Below are 22,089 nucleotides of genomic sequence, written 5' to 3'. Positions count from 1 at the left end.
AATCCAAAAATATGGGGAAGATGTATGCCAATACATTGGAGGGTTTACCATTGGATCTTGGTTTGAAATTTGATATGTGGCTAATCCAAATCATTTTCTTGATAACTAAACGTCAGTTTTTCCATACCACCTTCCCACATGGCACAACTAGGTGACCAGTTATAGGCTAGTATTTGTTGTTACGTCAACCTATAAACACAAAAAAGCTAGCCATTCACCATGGTCATGCCGACTACCAATCCCTCGTCCTAAAAAAAAAATTCCAAAAATTATATTTTGGCATCCATTGATTTACCAGTTCACTATCATGTCTATAGTAACATTTACAGCCATATTGTGAATCAAAAAATATCAAAACACTGAAGGCTGAGAGATACACAGAAACGCTGTATGTATCAAGGGGCTACAACAATTTTGTGTTGTTCTGCGGTAAGGAACTACACTAAGCTGTGATACTGCACCTCCAAAAAACAGGAACTACCCTAAGATGACAGACCAAAGTCCCATGCAAGATTTGAATTCTCAACTAGGAGATGATGACGGTGCCTTATCCTTCCTACCTGCAAGAATCATTGAGATCTGTAGACCTCTACTGAATGCTTGGTTGAAGAGCAAGCGTGCCTGGAACTCTGTAACAAATGGGAACCATGACAAAATGACAATGGGCATGAAAATTAAGATTCCCATCACATACTCATATCCTCTTGCTAGCTCCATCATGGAGTCCCAGAATCCTATACCCTTCATCATGGATCTGCAAGCTTGGCCAATCTTGGTCAAGGAAAAGACAGGAACATGTTAGTGGGGGGTTTTTTTTTCCCCGTAAAATATGTAATTTTTCCAAAAACTTGACACTATAATAACCTGCAAGTCCGTTTAATGTGAAAATTTCCAAGCCATTCTGTGCTATGATTTTTAGAATAAATAGAAGTTAGGAATGACACTTACAAGAAGTATCGCCCATCCTGTGGGCATGAAGCAAAGAATGCTAGCAAACAAATCTCCAATTGTGAGGCCACAGACTACAAATAAGACGGTCATGACAGACAAGAAGCTAAAGAAGAGAAGCAATTTGAGGATTCTGAACATGAGCTGAAAGTCGGTGCCAAATTTCCGTCTCCCCATTGATACCATCTGTGACATGGAAGCAGGGATACAAGTCTCACATTTGTGTACATAGGAACCAAGAAATTATCAAAAGAAAGGGTGCAGATTTTGCCATTACCCCCTGCACTTTTACCTTATTTTAACACTTCTGCGTAAAATAAGGGTAAATGGATTTCTTCTGAATTGTTAGGGTAAACTGTACAATAATAATTATTTCCAGATCCAGATATCATTCATATTTGTGAGTGAAACGGGTGTACCTTAAGAACCAACAGAACAGTAGCCATGACCAGCCATGAAAGTCCATACACCTAAGAATTAACAGAGAGAGAAAAATGTTACAAGGTGGAAAGGATGATGCATCAGTTTCTCATTCATTATCAAAAGAAAACAAGCATCATGCTAATACCAGAATACTCTTGCTATCTTGGGCTATGTTAAGGTGATAAACAATGCCATATTGGTAGATAAAGAAACGACATGCCAGGATTATCTCAAGCACTCGACCCCGGATGTCTGTGTGTTTTAAGTGTTCCAGTTCAGATTCCCACCAGGATTCCCAACTTCTATCTTGTGGTATACCAATACCACCACGATTGCCCATCCACCTTTTCCAGTCTGTCCAGTCATCCACTGTCTTCTGCCACTCAAATCCAGAGGGATTAAATATAAAAGGAGCAAACAACCATGAGGCAACCAAGAACCATATGGAATAAGTGACAAACCAATATATGTTCAAACTACGATATGCCTTCCCATAAACTTCATACACAATCAACAACAACAGCAGCTCCAACCCCTTCACAAAGTGACTTCGGGAATATAGCCTATAATTATCGGCAAATTTTGCATGGAACACAACAAATCCTCGACCAGTAGGTCTGTATTTAGCACCTCCATGCAATATTGTCCTCCCATAATAATGAGATTTTGTTCCAAGATGAAAGGTAAAAAACACAGATGCTAGTTGAAGCTGCATGATTACGAAATCACCGAGTGCCCTGCGGAACCCTCTTTCCAGGCCAATTTCCATTACCATGGGCAGCACAAGCAACAAGCCCAGCTGATAGACAGACGGGGTAGCCAGTGCCGCTTCAAGCGATTTACTCTGCTGGACATTTAAAAGAATAGACCTTTCCAAGCCACTCAATACCATATATAGACGCCCATATAGGAACACATACACAATAATCACAGTTACCTGCAAAACAGAATGTTGGAATGAGTATCACAAGAAGCATGCATATTCCAAAAGAAAATTATCTTGATCTTGGCAAATGGAAAGTGAAGATGAGCAGTTTTCTTTTCTTTTCTTTATTTCATTCATCCTACTGTGTTAGCTAGTACAAATCCCCAACAACAGAATTTGAGACAAAAAACTTCCATAGCCTTAAATTTGGAGTGTTTCCCAGAGCAGCTGCTCATCCATGTTTAACCATGAGGGGTGCAAAGGTTTGCTTTTACTTGGCCACTTCCATGCCAAAAGTTGTAGAAAATAAAAGCTTCAAGAACTGCTTTAACATAAAATGCTGTATTTATATGCTATGATTTAGCGCACTTGGTTTGTACTGCTGCCACTAGAGTGCAGGGGTTCCAGGTGGCCATGGGTTCGACTCTCCTTTCTTCACCGAGTGTTTTAAGACACCTCCTTCTACTCCCCTGCCCTCTCCCCACCTCTTGTAGCTCCTGTGGTGTTGTATTGTACTCTCTATGAGGTGATAGATAGTGTTTGATTGAAAAAAAAAAAAAAAATTTCATCAACTAAATATCATGGCCACAAAAGAAAACAGCACAACTCAGCCTTATCCCAACTAAATATGGCCTCAAAAGAAAACACACAAGAATTTGTAAACAAGGTCCAGTTAATCAGAGTCTAAAAGGGTGTGCCCAGTGCAAGAGGCTCCCGCATGTGCGAGGTCCAAGGGGCGAGAACTACGCAGCCTTACCCCGAAAATGTTGAGAGACTGTTTTGACACCTTGACCAAATAGATATCGATGAAGGACTATGTGATAGACTAGGTGATTTGCCCAATTAGAACTGTAAACTGAACTACAGAGAATTGAAGAAGGATGAGGCTAAGGAGATGAAAGATTGTGTCCACAAAGAGCAGCATCCAGCCTCGACCCCCCCCCCCCCCCCTAAATGTAAAGCTGGTTACAAGAATACCCACTCCCAATTACAAATGAATCTCCAGCACAAACAATAACCTAATCAGCTAGGTTGAGGAACAAGCAAATAAGCTGTTGGCTAGGACAGTTAGGATTGACACAAACCACCAAGGATATGGAGGTGGCACATATAGTTTGGCTGGAAACCCGAAGAAGCTGTTGAGACAAAAGATTACCCACCACCTAAGCCACTTCCATGTCCAAATGAAGAAGAAGATCGACCATGCCCACCACCATATCTAATCACTCTTCTATAGGTAGATCTTCCTTAATCATATAAGATATGGGAGTAGAATAAAGGATTTTGTCACAAAATGAGAGTTTTTGCTTCAATGAGGTGTTTCCTAGTCGAAACCTACCTAACAGTGGAGATAGTGGTCGAAATTTAGGAAACAAACCTTGTTTCCCATGAAACAAAGTATTTTTATAAGGGCTGGTCCAACCAAAATGGTCAAAACGGTCAAAATTTTAACGAAACCTCACGAAACTGGTTGAAACCAGTCGAAGCCAGGTACATTTACACTGTGGTACCTGGTTTCATCTTGGAGTGGGCCGAAACATGGGAAACTTGCGAAATTTTTCTCGAAAGTTGGGAGATTTAGAACCATGCAAGAAACTAGGGTTCTAACAGATAGAAAGCAGCAAAGGTGGCTGCACACCAAAAGGTAAGGAGAAACCCAAACCACACTCATAAAAGGAATCAAGAAGGAATCCCAAGTACTGAAATCAATGCTCTAATAACATGTAACAATAACAAAACCTAAATCAGTGCCTGGTCATAAAAAAGAAAGAAGAGAAGCGAGGAGAAGAGAGAAGTTGAAGAGAAGAAAAGAAAAGAAGACGAGAGAAGGGAAGTGAACACAGCCCACAGTTTGAGTAATGAGCAGAATACTCAAACTGTGGGGTGGGGGATACCATTCATATTGATCAAAGAGAAATTATAATGTAAAGACATGGTCCAAACCTAGGACTGACTTAAAAGTAAAGACTATGAAAACTATGACAATAGTACTCCTAAAATATAGAACCAACAGATACATATAAACCCACAAAACTACAAAACTTAACATCCACAAAGTCTGGAGGGAATATCTAGAGCAGAACAAATATCAGCCAAATGCAAAGTGCATGGAGTTGAAACTTTATGGATGAGTAGACTCCAAGATTCCTTGCTCACATTTCAAGTTAGTAGACATAGAACTGGTCAAGTGGAAAAATAAAGCTTTGAAAATCTAGTGAAAAAAAAAGAAGAAAAAATGAATAGCTGAAAATACAAGGGAAAAAGCCAATCTATGGAAGGGTGTACGATTAAATTTGAGTCTAAAATTGGGAGGCATCTTTTATTATGCTTGGTCAATAACTAAAGTTCCTAGCAATTGATTTGTGAGAATCATGTCCTAAATTTGAGTTGAAAATTGACTCATATACGGTGATGAGACATGTGGACAATCTAAACCATTTCCTAGATATCCATACAATCTATATTGCCACATCACCCTAAATTTGGCCAAATTTGGTGCCAGTTTAGAGGTACCTTCTAGACTCGCTAGTCTAGAAGAACTTTTGCATTACAATTATACCCCTTAAAAGATGATATAAGCTGCGACAAGTGGCATCATCATACCAAAAAAGGCATGCCCAGTGCACGAGGCTCCCTTCATTGCAGGGTCTAGGAGGGGCCGTAACGTATGCAACCTAACCCCTACTTTGCAGGGAGGCATTTCCAACTCTAACCTGCGACCTCTAGGTTGCAATGAAGTAACCTTACCATTGCACAATCATACATGAGTACTAAGTAAAATATTAAAAATTCCAAAATGGAGCTTGCCTAATTAATACTTGGCCAAGGCAATGCCTCGATGACCAAGGTGACATCTAGAAGAGGCCTTCATGACCAAGGCGAGGGCCTTACTTGTAAAAAACTAGGTTAGTGCATGCATTGCCCAATCTTAAGGGTTGCAAGGTCTTGACAATTATGCATTTTAAGACTACTGACCAATTCCAAATCTAAATTGAAAACCCACACATCTACTTGGACAACATAAAAACGAAAGCAGTCCCATTTTGACTTCTTAAATCAAAGCCTATTTAGACTCACTGAACCAACTGCAGTTAGGAATGGAATTCAAACTCCTAACAACTCAAATGCAAATCCTAATTGGACAAAAAATTTATTGCACAACTAAAATTAAATCCCTGATATTATTCAAAACAGAAATTAATAAAAAAAATAGAGAAAACATATTTATTAGAGATTGTAAATATTGGATATACCAAAAATACTAAAATCTGAAATTAATTAAAATCCTAAAAACCAAATTGAAAAAAATAACATGCTCTTGCATTGAATCTTAAAGCTGAGACTATTCAAGATGGTGTCCTATAATGTTTTTAAAAATAGTAAAACTGAAGATTGCATGAAATTAGCATACCATGCTACTGAAGTAGAAACCAACTGTGGTAAAGTAGAATGACAGCATTCTATAGAAGTCAAAACGACGTCCTAGCCGGTAAACATCACGGCTCAGTGTTTGCTCTCCATTTCCATTTGCTACCTTGGCCTCGAAAAGTGAAATTTGATTCATTCCCACATCACGCCCCTTTCCAACTTGGATATATTCATGGTGAGTTACATATCCCCCACGTAGAGTTGAATTAAATCCTGCAGCAATTTGCACATTTATTTATCTAATGATCCAAATAGATTAGTATAACTACAAATGTTACCTGAAAATATATCTTCACTCAAGTTAATTGTCTTTGAAGCTTTGCTTATGCCACCTCTTGTCAGGTGAAAGATTCTATCAAATATGTCAGGATGACCATAATGGAACCGGACCCTGAACAGTAAGAAACAAAGATATCATTATAAACTTCATAAGGGGATTCCAAGGAAGATGAATTATCCAAATCCAAGCAAAGTTAACACAAAAATTAGGTTTTAAAGACATCCTCATTCCCTCCCCACTGCTATATCCAACATATAATAAGAAGGGCTTCTGTAAAACTTAGTACTAACAAGAAATTTATTTCCATTTATTTTGGTATCCAGTTTTTGTCCTTTCTGTAACCCCACTTTGTTGTCTAATAAAGGTGAAATAATCAAAAAAGACTGCTCTACTTTTGTAATATTAGCTCGGTTAGAAAATCATCGTTATATTCTCTTCCTTAAACAGCCTAAAAAAATTAGAATTTTTAAGTCATTGGTTTTTCCAGGTCTACCTTTGCAACATCAATTATTTCTATTTTTATCCTTCCTAGATCTAGTACCAACTGATTATTAGTTTATTACTACTATTACTTTCTTTTGGGGGACATAACATCCTCATCTTTGCTACACTTAGTTTATCTATTTGACACTTCTTAACTACCCAACAGCCTGCACCATACATCATAGCCAGTCGTATGATAATCCTATAAAATTTTCACACTTGCTGATGGACCCTCTACCGAAGTAGCTGGGCATAGTATAGTTTCTCCTACTGATTCTATGACCTTGAATTCTGTTCTACATGTTCCACAGTTATTGTAAAGTTTTCTATCTGTTAGTCACAAACAAAATCTCTTAATTGCTTTGTCACCTTTTATTGTGATTTTCATGACCTTTAGACAAGGAAGACAATTGGGGAAAGCTTGAGCATGCCAGGCTCTACTATCTGCATGGCACTAGTCCTTCTACTGCTGTTGCTACTACTACTGGTGTTTCTGCTCCCCACTGGCATTTCCAGTTAGGACACTCACCTCTATCCAAGCTTCAACACATGATTCCTAGCTACAGTGTGTCTCTCGTTTGAAGTGTGAAGCCTGTGAACTTGGGAAACATTATCAGTCCACCTTTCCTACTCGTGGCGTTTCATGAAGTCGGTATTTATTTTCCTCAGTTCATTAGGACATCTGGGGTTCATGTTGTGTTAAAAATAGGTTAGGCTTTTCGTACTTTGTTACTTTTCTGGATGATCACTCCAGATTAACTTGTGTACTTGTTGAAGGAACACTCCGTGTTTTGGGTTATTTTTATCATGAAATAAAGAACCAACTTGGTGTTTCCATAAAAAACAAAATTTGGTGTGTATTTCCTTATGATAATGCACTGGAGTGCACTCAATGTGAAATATCAACCTTTTGTCCAGATCATGGTATGGTTCACAAAATTAGTTGTTCATATACCCTCCAATTGATAGTAATTGTGCCATCCTTTGCTTGTAATTGTTCCATTTGATGGTGTTCAAGTATCCAAAATGTTGCAAGTGTATTAGTGGCGGAAAAAAACAATGTCATCTATTGCCGCTCCACCCACCACTCCGTCAACTCCATTGGCTGAAGCTCCATTGACTTATCGGTAGCCCTTTTTAACTGTACCCTTGCACCCCTATGGGTCCAAAGGTCCATTATTTCTTATCCTATTGAGAATTATGTATTCATCCCACTTTCCCCTCCCTTTACATAATTTTGCCTGGTCCATATACTGGTATTGGTGTTATTTGTACTCCTATTGGACCCATTCTTTGTTACATTAGTTATGTAGGTCCTCACTCATAATATGGGGAGTGTTCCTATTGTGAGAAGGGCTCGTTAGTGGTTAAGTTTAGTTAGTAATTGCTTTCATAGTTGTCAAGGCGTCTAGGCACCTTGACCGACTTGGGAGCCTAGGCGGGCACCTTGATTTTGGACCCTCTCTGGCGCCTTGGGTTGCCTAGATGCCATGATAACTATGATTGCTTTAGGAGTTAGTTTCCTATTTTATTTATGATTCCTTTCTAGACTATGATAGTTAGTTTGTAACAATAAGTTCTTTATAAGTAAATCCTTGTCCAACTTTACATAATCTTGCCTTGTCCATATACTGATATTGGTGTTATTTGTACACCTATTGTACCCATACTTTGTCACATTAGTTATGATGTTGGTCCTCACTCACAATATAGGGAGTGTTTCTATTGTGGGAAGGGTTTGGTAGTAGTAAAGTTTAGTTAGTAATTGCTTTAGGAACTAGTTTCTAGTTTTTTTATGATTCCTGTCTAGACTATGATTGTAAATATGAGTTTTGTATAAGTAAATCCTTGTCAAATGATAGAACTCATTATTTGAGTCTATCATTGGCTCAGTTACTCTCTCTCTCTCTCTCTCTCTCTCTCTCTTTTTCTTTTCTTTATTCTCTTTATTCTGATCGATTGTGTGTTGGGTTCTTTGAAGTTAAACAAACCATATGAACCACAATACTTATCCTCCATTCATCTGGAATTTTCCTTTTGCTCATATTCTTATTAAAGAACTTGTTTAGCCAAGATAAACAGAAAATTCCTAAGCTCTGCATACTTCTATTCAGACCCCGTCTGGGCCAAGTGCATTACCTACTTTTAACTTTTTTGAAACTTCTTTCACTTCAGAAACCCAAATTTTGCACATATATCTACATGCGGAGTTTAGATGAGTAATGCAGTCTTTTAGTGCACTATTACACTAGTGTTTTCTCTTAGTCGTGAAAATATTCTTTCCATCTCTCCTTAATGTCCTCATCTCTTATTAGAACTCTGCCATCTTCATTTTTAATACATCTAAATGGAAGAAATCTCTATTCTTCCTTTCTCTCGTTCTAACTATCTTATAGATAGCTTTTCCCTTTCCATTATGTTCAGTTCGTTATAAAGATCTTCATATTTCTTCACCCTCGCATTTCCCACAATTTTTTAGCATTATATCTAGAAAATTTATACCTTTTTAGTTCTCTACTTCTTCGGTCCTTTGCCATGTCTTAAAACTAGATTTCTTATTGCTAATGGCTGCTTGAACCTCATCATCCCCCCATAAAGTTTTCCTAGGGGTATGATTGTTTCCTTTCGATTCCACCAGGAGCTCTCAACCTTTTCAATACAAGTTGTCATCTTGTTCCATATCATATTAGTCTCTCCCTCAAAGTCCACTTTCCTTGCTTGACTACTATATCAGCAAAAGAATTCAAAGAATCTCCTTTTAAGCTCCACCACCTTATCTTAGGGCAAGTAGGCTCCCTATCTTACGATTCTGCATATTGATGCATATATCAAAGACCATCAATCTATGCTGAGTGATCAAGCTCTCCCCAGATATAACCTTAAAGTCATTACAAAACAATCTATCGGATCTTCTAGTTAACTTTTGCAAGTAACTAGATATTCCTCTCTTTTCAAAATAAATGTTCACAATGGATAAATCATAAGCCACCAAAAAATCTAAACTGGGATCCCTTCCTTATCCTCTCTCCAAACCATAACCTCCATGTATGCAATCATAGCCTCTACGATCTCTCCCCACATGTCCGTTGACATCACCCCCAATTAAAATCTTTTCTCACTGACTAACATCTTGCACTCAATAATAATCTTTTCTTCTTGGGTTTATATATGTTTTATTCATCCAAAAAAACAAAAACATCTTGCACTAATCCATCCATGTGTACCCAAAATTGTAACTAACCACTTTCGTCCAATCCTACTAGGGGTGGTGCGTAAGCACTAATAATATTGACCTCTTTCTCCAGCACAATCTTGATGGATATAATCCTATCTCCAAAACTTTGAATACCCACTATATCATTTTTTAGATCTTTATCCACTACTATGCACACTCTACTTTTATTACTTTGATCTCCAGTATACCAACGTTTAAAGTCGTCCAACTCCTTAGCCTTTTTACTGTTCCAAAACAGGGGTTGTGCCAGATCTGATTGCAGTTCAAATAACTCCATCAATTCTCTCTCAAAAGAGAGCTGAGCTTCAAAAGTTAGATATGCCAGAGAAGAATTACTGGGACCTGCAATATCGATAGCAGTAGAAAAGGAAAGGACAAGTTTTACTCTTACCAGAACTCTGTTGCCACAAGCTCTAATTTCAGAGTTTTCCTTATTTTGAACCTTGTTTTGTTCCTTTTAATAAATGTATTTATGTATTTATTAAACCACTTTAGTAGAACTTTTTTTAGATGAATTAAACTATATTAAAGGAAATAAAGAATATACAATAAAGGCGTCACAAAGAGACAAGAAAGGGCAAGCCCAACCGCAAAAAAGGGGGGGGGGAACCACACTACTCAATGATACAATCCATCAATCGGGGGGGGGGGGAGGAGGTGATAGATGGAGGGAGTCCCCAGGAGACAACAATGAGCCTGTTCCTTGGGGAGTCTCTAACTGGACTGTGGGGCAAGTATGCTAGCTTTGTAGATACATCAAAATAGATGGCATTCCAAATCTGATCATAAGAATGGGATTTGGAGGTCCATCTTCGAAGATTCCTTTCCATCCATAGGTGGGTGATGGTAGCACAGAATGCAAGCCTTCCAGCAATGTTACAAATAGAGGACCCCCGGTATGTCATATCCACCCATATCCACTCTCTACTGAAAGGAAGTGATCTCCTGCTAGAGGGCCAACAGCTACGAAGGACTTTTTTCCAAATGATTGCGGAGAATGGGTAGTCAAAGAACAAGTGATCAACATCCTCATTTCCATTCCAGCAAAGGCAACAGGTGTTTGAGGCATGGATGTGTCTATGGTTAAGGAAGGACTGGGTGGGAAGGCAGTTGGAAAGGGCCCGCCAAGCTGTGAAGCTATGGCGGGGGATGTTTCCCTTGAACCAGATTAGTCTTCTCCATGGAACAAGAGAGGCAGATGTTCTCACTAAGTTCCAGGCAGAAGAAGAGGTAAAGATTTTAGAGGGGGAGGGGTTCCAAGTGATAGAGTCATCTCTATCTTTGAGGTTTGGGACAAGAGGAGGGAGGCTAGACCAGATGCTGGCCAAGGGGGGGAGTGAGGGGAAGCCCAAACGTCGTTCCGGATGATGGAGGAGACAGTGGCTAGACGGTCTAGTCCTATGGAATAGATGATTCTAGGGCTGATATCATGGAGAATTAGACGGTTTAGGTGCCAGGGGTCAAGCCAGATAAAGGTGGAGTTACCTCTGCCAATGGTGTAGGAAATGGCATTTAAAGCTAAGGGTCTGAGGCTAAGGATACCTCGCCAAATCCAAGATGTTTCCGGGCTAGGAGAAGTAGACCAAAGGGAATCATTTTTTAAAAGGTAAGAGTAAACCCATACACTATTTTGCTTAGACACAATTCTCCAGATGAGTTTGAGAATACCCATAGAATTCATGTCTTTGATTCGCCAAGGCCCAGACCTCCTTCAGATTTAGGAAGGCAAACACTTTTCCAACTGATGGGATGAAGGAACTTTGTGGTGTCTGAGCCTTTCCAGAGAAAGGAGCAAATGAGAGCTTTAATTGCTTTGATAGTGGAGGAGGGAAGGACAAAGATTCCATACCAATAAAGATATATTGATTGGAGGACTGATCTAGTAAGCTCGCGCCTTCCAATAAAGGATAAGAGTTTACTCTTCCACAGCTGAAGTCTTTTCCGAAGGAGGTCTAGGATTGGGGTGCAGTGGTGGCCAGAGAGCCTGGTGGGGATGAGCGGGAGACCAAGATACTTGATTGGAAGAGAGCCAAGGGCAAAACCAGTGATCTCGAGAAGGCAGTTGGTTGACACTTCCTCAATCCCAGAGGTGAAGATTCGGTATTTCACTGGGTTGATCCAGAGACCTGAGAGATGCTCAAAGAGATGGAGAGAGGACATAATGGAAGAGATGGAGGAGTGATCTGCTTTGGAGAAAATCATCAAGTCATCGGCAAATGCAAGGTGAGTGAGGGAGAGGGCCTTACACTTGGGGATGGGAGAGATGAGGTGGAAATCAGTAGAGGATTGGATTGATTAGGATAAGATCTCAAGACCAAGGGAGAAGAGAAAAGGGCAGAGGGGGCATCCTTGGAGAATACCAACAGAAGATTTGAAGTATCCCGCAGGACTTCCATTGACCAGAATGGAGAAGCTCGGGGTAGAGATGCATGCAAGGATCCAGTGGACAAAGTTTGGGGAGGACATTTGGAGGACCTTGGAGATGAAATCCCATCGGATATAATCAAAAGCCTTATGAAGATCAATCTTGAGGAGGGCCGTCGATCCATGAGATTTCCTTTCAAATCCACGTACTATCTCATGGCAAAGAATGATATTGTCCGCAATACTCCTGCCAGATATGTAGGCAGACTGGTTCAGACTCACTAATGAGTCAATTACCCCTTGAATGCGGTTTGCTAAGATTTTGACAATGAATTTATAGATCTGGTTACAAAGGGAGATGGGTCTGAACTCCTGTATGGAGGAGGCACCTTCGGATTTGGGAATAAGGCAAAGAAAGGAGTGGATTACTCCACTGATCTGGCTAGGATTGAAGAAAAAGCTTTTGATGGCTCTGATAAGATCAAGCTTGATAATATCCTAGCAAGAGGTGAAGAAGCCCATACCAAACCCATCAGGGCCGGGAGCTTTGTTTGCTTTATGGGAAAGAACTGTAGCAGAGATCTCCTCATCAGAGGGGATAGCTTGAAGAGATGGGAGGAGATGATCAGGGACAAATTTGTTAATCAATAAGGGAGGGAGGGGGGGATCAGTGACTTAAGTGGGATTGAAGAGATCAAAGAAGAAGGAGGCCTCATTTTTAATGTCCGAGGGGTGGTGGAGGGTAGAGCCATTCCTAGCATGGAGGAGGGGGATGGAGTTGGCATTGTTTCGGTATTTGATGGAACGGTGAAAGAAGGCCGAGATAGAGTCACCAAGCTCAAGCCACTTTATTCTGGATTTCTGCTTGAGAAAACTCTCTTCTTGGGATAGGAGAAGGGAGAGCTCGAGGGAAGTAGATTTCTCTTCCTCCGCAAAAGTAATTTTATGGAAGTCAGACAAGAGTTTAGCTTAAATGGATTCGAGTTTCTCACGACACTCAGAGACTCTACCAGAGATGTTGCTGAAACATCTAGAATTCCAAAGCTTGAGAGCGGATTTGATATTCCTGAGCTTCCTGGACAAGGCTATGAGGGGAGAGGAAAAGGCTTGAATAGGGAGATTCCAGGCACCACGAACAATTGAGGAGAAATCAGGGTGGAGGGTCCACATATCAAAGAATTTGAAGGGCTTAGGGCCGAAGAAGGGGGAGGAGTAGGCATGGAGGGAAATTGGGCAGTGATCAGAGATGGAGGGGGCATCAAAAGTGGCATAAGATGCGGGGTAGTGGGATAGCCAAGCTTCATTGACAAGGGCCGTATCAAGCTTGCAAGCCACCCTGTCAGGCCCACTTCTGTGGTTCTGCCAAGTGAGATTGGCACTAGACCAATGAAGATAACTCATGTTAATATCATTAAGGCAATTGTTAAAAGCCTTAATAGAGGCAAGGTCAATGGGGGCACCTCCCTTCTTCTTAGAGGCGGACTTGACAACATTAAAATCACCTGCAATTCCCCACAGGTTTGAGTCCATAGAGGAGGAGATGAAGTGGAGGGCATCCCAGAGGGGAAGCCTATCATGTGCACGATTGTGAGCATAAGCAATGGTTAAAAAGTAGCAACTTGTCCTTGCAATGTTGGAAATGGATGGATGGATATGTTGGGGGGAGGAGGAGATCGAGGTGATACGAAGGAGGGGGTTCCATAATATCCAGATTCTACCCTTGGGACAATTGGAGTAATTTGCAATGAAGGACCAGGATGGGGCGATGGAGGAGACAATATGAGGAGCATTTTCCTCAAGGACTCTAGTTTCCAGTAAACAACAAAGGGGGAACCAGTGGATTTAATTTTGGAACGAATGGAAGCATGTTTTGCCGAGGAGTTCAGACCTCGGATTTTCCAAATTAACCAAGAGGATATGATGAAGGATTGGGGGTTGGGGGCAGTTGCTCAGGAGAGCATGGTTGAATAAGTCGTTGGCCAGTGGTAGGAGATTTACCTTTACAACACTGGTATCCTTTAGTTAGAGGATCTTAGGAGGTAGCCGATACATTTTGGGGGTCCCCTGTAAGTGACCGAGAGCTGTGCTTGCAGACAGTTGCAGAGCGAGTGCTTTTGGGAGGCAACTTCTTTCTAGGATTGGAGGCTTTGGTAGAGATAGCAATTCGAGGGGGGGAGGCGTTTGAGGGAACGGCATGCATCAATGCTGATGGTGCAGAATCGTCTTCAGGGGTGGTGGTGTCGTCTTCAGGGGTGGACTCAATGGTTGGCAGACTGGCAGGCATCAATGCTGTGGACTGAACTGGTATCGATGTTTGATTTGAAGGAGATGGCGAGCTTTCTAGAGCTAGATTTGGGGCAGAGCTGCTAGAGCAGTGAGACCTGGGCATCTTAGAAGGAGAAACCCGTTGATCTTGAGAAGAAGTCTGAGCATCGGCTGGTAGCAAGGGTCGTTGGCGAGAGGGGCTTGCATAACTATAGAACCATTGGCAAGGGCGAGGGAAGCTCGCGGCAAGGGAGCACGCTGTTCAGATGTAGCAGAGAGAACCATAGCGAGAGCAACTCGGGAAGCTAGCAGGTGTGGGGGGTTACGGGATAGACCGTCGGGCAAGGGAGAAGGATTTGCCAGATTAGGCGGGTACGGCTGGTTAAGAGGAGGCTGCGGTGGTTGGGCCTGGATAGTGGCCAAAGAAGACAGGAGAGGTTGGTTAAGATTGGTCTGGGAGTGGGTTGTAGGCTGCAAGGTGGGCCTGGGTAAGGCCTGGAGTCGGTAAGGCAGTGTTGGTTATATTATGAATATCAACAGAGATGGGCTAGGCCGAGATATAAGAAGGGCTGATGGTAGGTTGGGCTAAGATTTCAACTGCATTAGATAAGACGGTGAAGGGCTGGACCAAAGGAGGCTAGGCTAAGGTAGGGACAGAGGAAGGTTCCGGGTTAGAGGATAAGATGGCTGACAGAGAGTTGGGCGATGTATCCAAGGAGGTTTCATTCTCGTTTGTGAGAGAGACCTCATCAGAGGAGCAAGACGACAAGGAAGCTGAGGATGAGCTTTGATCCGATGATTCAGAAGCCGAGTGGTCACTGTCAGATCCCGATTGTCTGGAGGAGATCTCGACGCCATCATTGAAAACGGAAAGATTTTCAAGGATCGAGAATCTGTTACTGCCGTTGGACCTTTGGCAAAGGACCACAGGTCCGAGGATGGGCTTTCTAATAGGAGTTGGAGTCTCGGAATGGGAGCCAGGGAGAGGCATATGACTTCTACTCCGTCGTCAACGGTGATGGGGCTTTTTTCGATGCACAGAATCAGCAAGAAGAGGGCTTCACAAGATGGAATCAACTGGGTTTCAGCCTGAACCTCCGGTGCAGTTTTAGGGGCGCATGCTTTAGAGTGATGACCAAATGCTTTGCAGGAGACGCAGTGTGGCGGAATCCAATCATAGCGAACTGTTTGGGTGAAGGTGTAGCCATTTTCTTTGTGTATTGTTATCTCAGATGGAGGCAGGTCTGCAGCTAAAATATCAACGCAAATTCTAGCAAAGCCTAGGCGATCCATAATTTGGTGCGATAGTCAGAGAATAGAGGTTTTCCAATCACCGATCCAATAAGGCTAAGGCCCTTCTCTCCCCAATAGTGGAGGGGAAGCTTCGGAAACGAGACCTAGATTGGGGCAGACTTAATGTTTTCTTTGTTTAAGTTTGAGAATTGATCCCATTTGGTGAGGAAGATTGGCTTATTCCCAACCCACCACGGACCTCCTTCAAGGGCGGAGAGCAAGTCAGCTTCAATGGAGAACTTGAAAATGAATATCCCATTATCTAGAAGGAAGGTATCCGTGTGAATGGAGATGTGCCACTGTTTTCCAAGGGAAGCCTTGACTATGTTGAACGGAGGTCTGCTGCCCATAAGTGACCCAGAATACAGAGTTTCCATTTGTCGATATCGGCGTCGAGGAGACCAGTGGGGCAATGCCCAACCTTCTTGTTGTCAACAATGGATGGAGGGAAAAAACGAGAGGTAAACCACTTCGGGAGGGGGTAGGAGAGGGACTTACAATGGATACCTAGAGATTGTCGAGGGGGGGAAGAGGCGGCAAAGGTGGGGTAGGTTCCAGGGAGGGGGGGGAGAAGGAGGATTAGGAGGGGATGTGGTAGAGTTAGGAGACTCAGGAAGATGGTTTGGGCTTTGAGGAAGAGGGAGGGAGGGAGAGGTTGAGGGATACCTGCGGGGCAAGCCGCCGGGAGAGGGATGGACATATCAGGTCAGGTCATGGTGGAGGGGGGGAAGGGGGGAGCTGCTCTCAGGGGTCCTTGATAACCAAGTTGGGTATTTTTTTTAGTAGAAATTATTAGAGATAATTTTGGTATTTAATTTCTAGTTTTTATTTAATTTAATTTAATTTATTTTTTGGATAATTGGGCCCCAAGTAGGGTTGAACTCTTGACCTCTTAATTTTTAGGTTTTGGTTTTAAATACTTGTGAGGTCAACAGAGAATCCATCAATAGCTGTTCCATTCAGCCTATTTTATTCTTTAGACTTGGTTATTCTCTGGTTATCTACACAGTCAGATTCCCACATGTTAACTAATCAAATAACTCTTTACAGCTCTATTAACATGTTTCAAAGTAAATTTGCCGAGTTAAAGACTAAAAGTTCAAAATGTCAACCAAAATTTTTTGTTTTGTTTTGTTTTTTGTTTTTTTCCAAGTTTTCTTTTCATATTTTAAACATGCTTCAAAGAATCACATTCTATTCCATATTTTAAACATTATTCATATTCTGTCAGGAACCTATCTCCTAATAATTTAATAAGGGAAGTGGTACTCTGTCCAGGAGTGCGGCTTATGCCAATGCTCCTTGTGTGTGTCTCTCTCTCTCTCTCAGGATGTCCTAAGGGGCAGGATGACTTTTCCCAAAGGGAGGAGAGAGAGAGAGAGATTGGAGTGCTAGCATAGCCATGCTCCCGGGCAGTTCTTTTTCCCATTTAATAACAATTAAGCATTAGGATCATAGTCGTTAAGGCGTCTGGGTGACCCAAGGTGCCAGAAGGGGTCTAGACGAAAGGCCACACCAACAAGGCATCCAAGGTGCCTAGGTAATGCCTTGAGAACTATGATTAGGATCCAATAAAATCTTAAAACCATTAAGATAAACATGATTACTACAGTTGCATGCTAGCAGTTTGGATCCAACCACAAAAAACTATTGTTTGAACCCAATTAAATTAACTTGCAAAGTGATGGAACATGCGATGGGATAGCTGGTGTAGAAGTTTGATCGATAATCTATTAGTACCAGAATCAACAACATCAAGAATGTTCGTGGTGAAAGGAGAACCTCACTAAACAGCCACTGGAGCCTCATGTAAAAAATATGCAGCATTGCAATCTGACAACTAATGGATTTAGCGATATGGCAATATAGCAACGGAAAACTCAGGTTTTGTACACAAACGTAATCTCAACTTATTAATGACCTCAAATAACAAAAATAACAGAATTTGGATGACCATTCTCCTAAAAAAATCTTGCAGAACACCCATAGCTTCTCTTGATTACTAGTGAGAAAAAAAAAAAAAAAAAAAAAAAAAATTGTAAAATTTTCTATTAATTTCTACTCCAAGAGGAAAAAAAAAGGTTATTGATCTAAAAACAAGACTACATAATGGATTAAAGAAAGACATATTTCAGGTAAACAGTTTTGCATTATTTGATATTCTGATTCATATTTTAATACAACAGGGAGTGGGAAAAAATATAATATTTGAGGAATATTCTTTTCCCCTTTATTTTTTCTACTCTTTCCTTCTCGGGTAAAAAGTAATATGCTTACCTAAGAGGGTTTGCCAAAGTTCGTTGCCCAATAGTAACAAAACTAGTCTCCTGATTGGACATGAACCAAGCAAGTGATGAAACGCTGGAAAATGAGAGGAAACAACTAATACACATTAGGTCAGACATTTGTATAAATATTTTCACATGGAATGCTATGTTTGACAAAAATATAACTCATTAAAAAAAAAAATAATCCTAATTGAGATTATTTAAATATAATAAAACTAGCCTTCCAGTAAAGATATGCTCCCGAAGACCCAAAATTGTGGGCTTTCGTTGCCCATGGTGATCTTTCAAAAACTCCTCCAAGACATTTCTCATTTTCAAAGCCTCCTCGAGGTAGTTATCCTGAAAACGTAGTTTAAGAAGACACAAAAAGGCATAAGTGTCTACCAACATCAAAGAGGAATAGATATGCAGGTCAGTTAGTCTTGCTGTTTCTTTAAGGACATGGAAGATAACTAAAATAAGCCATACTATTAATCGGCATTTCCTTAGCAATATGGAAAAGAAATTGTCGGTAGTTGTCAAAACCAGACAACCAAGAAAATATAATTGGATAATCAGTGACACGATTTCAGGTATCAAGTACAAGATCAGATCAAAACTGATGCTAGCTAGAGGCTGGTCTTGTTACTCAAGTACCTAACTCAAATAAATGTTACCTGATTCATGTCTATGGTCTGAAGTGCTTCTCCACGAGTGAAAATTATGGCATGATTTTGATTTTCAGGCTTCCCTTCACCAATAGCTGTTGGAGGACCAGGGAGCTTGATGCGGTAAATTTCCTAAGAAGAAAGAAACAAATCCAAATTTAAGGAGTAGGGTTAGAAAAAAAGACATGGTTCCGTATCATTGAACAAATGTCAAATTCTTAACACCAATATATGTATTTTATTTTTTTGGTGGGGGGTGGGGGGTGGGGGGTGGAGGGTTGAGGGGAAGCAATACAAAATGCAACATATATAAATTGTGTTCAGACCTTTGGATGAACTTTTCAAATGGAAACCTCTTGCCCCTAAGATCTGTTTCTATTTATAGAGCTTTCAGTATTTGAGAATCGGACGAAGCGTATGGTCTTACTAATTCAGTTATTTATTTTTGGCTCTTTCGAAAGTTCGTAGTAGTAACTCTTTCTTCCTCCCGCCCTGAGAAGAGAAGCTATTGGTCCCAAAATATACAGTGGGGGAATAGACTCACTGAAGAATTCTAGACATTTAGTATCCTTTTTCTTGGTTGTATTCAGAGAAAAATATTATTTTCAAATTCAATCCTGTTTCACATAAGGCATTTGTTTTTTGAATTATGAATTATCTGATATCAGATGCTAAATTATCCAGATAAAAGATATCCTATCACAAACATATTCCATTATTGATTTTATCTCTCCAATGGATATTCTATCGGATTCATGCCACACAAGACAGATTCAAAGTAGGATACGTCTATATCTGCTTCAAATTTGTACAAATGTTCAAATTTCTCCACTTTTATCCCCATACACAGCCATAAATACATGCCTAAGCCCAACTGGCAGCTTCCATGCTGCTTAAACTTTCGTAAACATGCCCATATCACCATCAGTTCAACTGGTAAGTTTCAGCCCAAATACATTTTCCTAAATGGCAGTGTAAAGCAGCAGCAGCAGCAGCAGCAACAACAACGACAGCACAACTCAGCCTTTGCCTCTGCTTGGTCCTATATTCGTGACCCTTCCCTGGTGGTCCCGTGGTCTAAGTTGGTCTGGTTTAAGGCTCATATTCCTCGCCATAGCTTCACCTTATGGCGTTGTTTATCCAACTGCCTTCGAACCCAATCCTTCCTCATCCACCGTCACATTCCTACCAATCCTTCCTGCTGCCTCTGTCCCTCCGGGATTGAGGACATCAATCACCTATTCTTCTCCTGTCCCTTCTCCTCCTCAATCTGGAAGACTGTTCTCTCTTCCTGCTGGCCGGCCAGAAGAACTATTCTCCCCTTCAACAGAGAATAGATTTGGGTGGACATCACCTTCTTGGGCCCTTCCATCTGTGACTCCATTGGAAAATTGGATTTCTGTGTTACCATAAACCACCTCTGGATGGAACGTAACATCCGTAAATGAACCCCCAAATCCCGCTCTCCGGACAAGATTTGGAAAACTATCTACCTTGATGTTACTTCCAAAGCCCAAACCTTGGGGGTGAAAATTGCATCCACGTGCAACTACTGTGCCAACCATCACTTCGAGGACATTTATCATCTCTTCATTAAAGGTGTTCTCGCTAAAAAGGTTTGGGGTTTCTTCTTCCAATTATTTGGCATCCAATGTGATAATTTTCAAACCCTTTTTCAAAGAGTTTGTTTTCTACAATATTTATCAGATTAAAAAAAGAATCAACTTGGTTTTGTTATTGAGATCCTTTCTAATTTTATTCTCTGGGAAATTTGGAGAGAGAGGAACTACTGCCTTTTCGAAGGAAAACCAACTCCTCCTCGGTGGTTATTAAAAAAGTTACTCTCTGATTGTCTTCCATTCAAATGCCAAATAACTTCTCTAGAGGTTTAACTGAGTAGGACTTGAAGTTGTTGTGGTATTTGAAAATTCCTATAACAAAGATTAAAATTAAAAGGATATCCTTTGTTAAGTGGATGCCAATTAGTGAATTTGTCTTCACTTTAAATGTGGATGGAGCTACAAAAGGAAATCCAGGAATGGGTGGTGGCAGGGGTTGATTTAGGGATCACAAGGACCGTCTTCTTTATTTTTGCTCATTTTTATGGAGTATGCTCCAATTATGTGGCTGAGATGAGAGCGGTAATGGATGGTGTTCGTTACTCTATTTCTTTAGGTATCACGAGATTTGCTGTTATCTCAGACTCAAAAGATATTGTGCAATCTATTTCTAATGATAAAAATGCTCATTGGAATTCTTGGTATTGGTGGAACTCTCTATCTAAGCTTCTGCAATTGGCCTCTATTTCTATTTGGCACTCAGTGAGAAAAAACTAATAAGGTGGCTGATGCTTGTGCTAATTTTTCTGTTAGTAGTCGTTCAAATTCATATTTCACAAAGTACAATTCTTTTCTGGACTCAATCAAGATTACAATTCTTTTTTGGACTCCATCAAGATTGCTATCAGGGATGATAATTCTCGAATTCCTTCTATTAGATCAAAATAGTTTGTTTTTTATGGCTGGTTATAAAGCCATCCTTCCTCTGTATCTGAGTTGGGTTTTGGTTTTATTTTTTTAATTCATAATTTTGTTTAGTACAGTCTTAGGATGTTGGGTTCGGGGTAAGTCGGGTTATGTCTCCCCCATTGTATTTGTTCATTTATCTTTTATCAATCAAAATTTTGGGTCCGACCAGGGGAACCCAGATAAGTTCCTGGTTAAAAAAAAAAAAAAAAGAACCTTCTCTCCCACCCTGTCCCTAACTCCCCAAAAAACTCTCACATCATCACCTCTTGGAATCTTCAGGTTGATCTCACCCATTCCAACTGATGGTGCTCGCTTCCACCCCCCCCTTTTTCTTTGGCTGATTTCGGTGGTTATTGCCCCCTTCTTTGGTTTTAGATTTATTTTGGCTTTGTCTGTGCTATTTTATTGTGGGGTTGGCTTTTCCTTGTTGGCTTAAGCCTTCCCTCCCCTCCCCTCCCCTCCCTTCTTTTCTCTCTTTCCCATTTGTATCATAGTTTTTAAGGCACTGGTAAGGCGAGCGCTGATGCGGTCTAGAGATGGTAAAGCAGTGCTCCGCCTTACGTGAAGTGGCGCCTTATGGTTTTTTTTTTTTTTTTTTTTAAAACATATTTTAAAATTACTTGATGAAGATTCCAAATATAGATTTTTTGTTGGTAAGTGTATGATTTTGTTAACACTTGAGATGTATGGGATCAGTTTTACTCCACAAAAAATAACCAAAATAAACAATACAAAAACACAATTCACAAACAGGGTTTGGATTTTGTCAAGGGTTTTAAGAAAGGGCTTTGAGAAGGAATCAAGGAACAAGGAAGAACGACTAATCTAGGCAACCATTTTGCTTCGGCAGCAATGAGTTTGCTCCGGTAGCGGTGAGCTTCATTCTTCTTTGACAGGAGTAGAAATATAGTGGATGACCTTAGGGCTTAAGCACTCATTTTGGCATCATCGAGGTAAGTATAATAAATACTTGTATTTTTT

The 22,089-nt window shown here is 40.6% G+C and overlaps 1 protein-coding gene across 1 annotated transcript in view; it reads right to left on the bottom strand.

Moving 5' to 3' along the window:
• Positions 1 to 249: 249 nt before the first annotated feature.
• Positions 250 to 22,089, bottom strand: part of LOC122064088 (callose synthase 7-like) — a 102,415-nt gene continuing 80,575 nt past the window's right edge. Inside the window, exons 33-41 of the mRNA XM_042627794.1 lie at positions 18,590 to 18,712; positions 18,154 to 18,272; positions 17,923 to 18,006; positions 6,004 to 6,116; positions 5,709 to 5,938; positions 1,517 to 2,308; positions 1,368 to 1,418; positions 949 to 1,134; positions 250 to 771 (exon numbers count right to left, since the gene is read on the bottom strand). Of these exons, the coding sequence (XP_042483728.1) occupies positions 523 to 771; positions 949 to 1,134; positions 1,368 to 1,418; positions 1,517 to 2,308; positions 5,709 to 5,938; positions 6,004 to 6,116; positions 17,923 to 18,006; positions 18,154 to 18,272; positions 18,590 to 18,712 (1,947 nt within the window). The 3' untranslated portion in view covers positions 250 to 522. The remainder of the gene's footprint in view (positions 772 to 948; positions 1,135 to 1,367; positions 1,419 to 1,516; positions 2,309 to 5,708; positions 5,939 to 6,003; positions 6,117 to 17,922; positions 18,007 to 18,153; positions 18,273 to 18,589; positions 18,713 to 22,089) is intronic.

Source organism: Macadamia integrifolia, unplaced genomic scaffold (genome assembly GCF_013358625.1).
Source record: "Macadamia integrifolia cultivar HAES 741 unplaced genomic scaffold, SCU_Mint_v3 scaffold1516, whole genome shotgun sequence".
Classification (NCBI taxonomy): domain Eukaryota; kingdom Viridiplantae; phylum Streptophyta; class Magnoliopsida; order Proteales; family Proteaceae; genus Macadamia; species Macadamia integrifolia.
The sequence above is the reverse complement of the archived record's forward strand: the minus strand, read 5'-3'. Positions and strand labels throughout refer to the sequence as shown.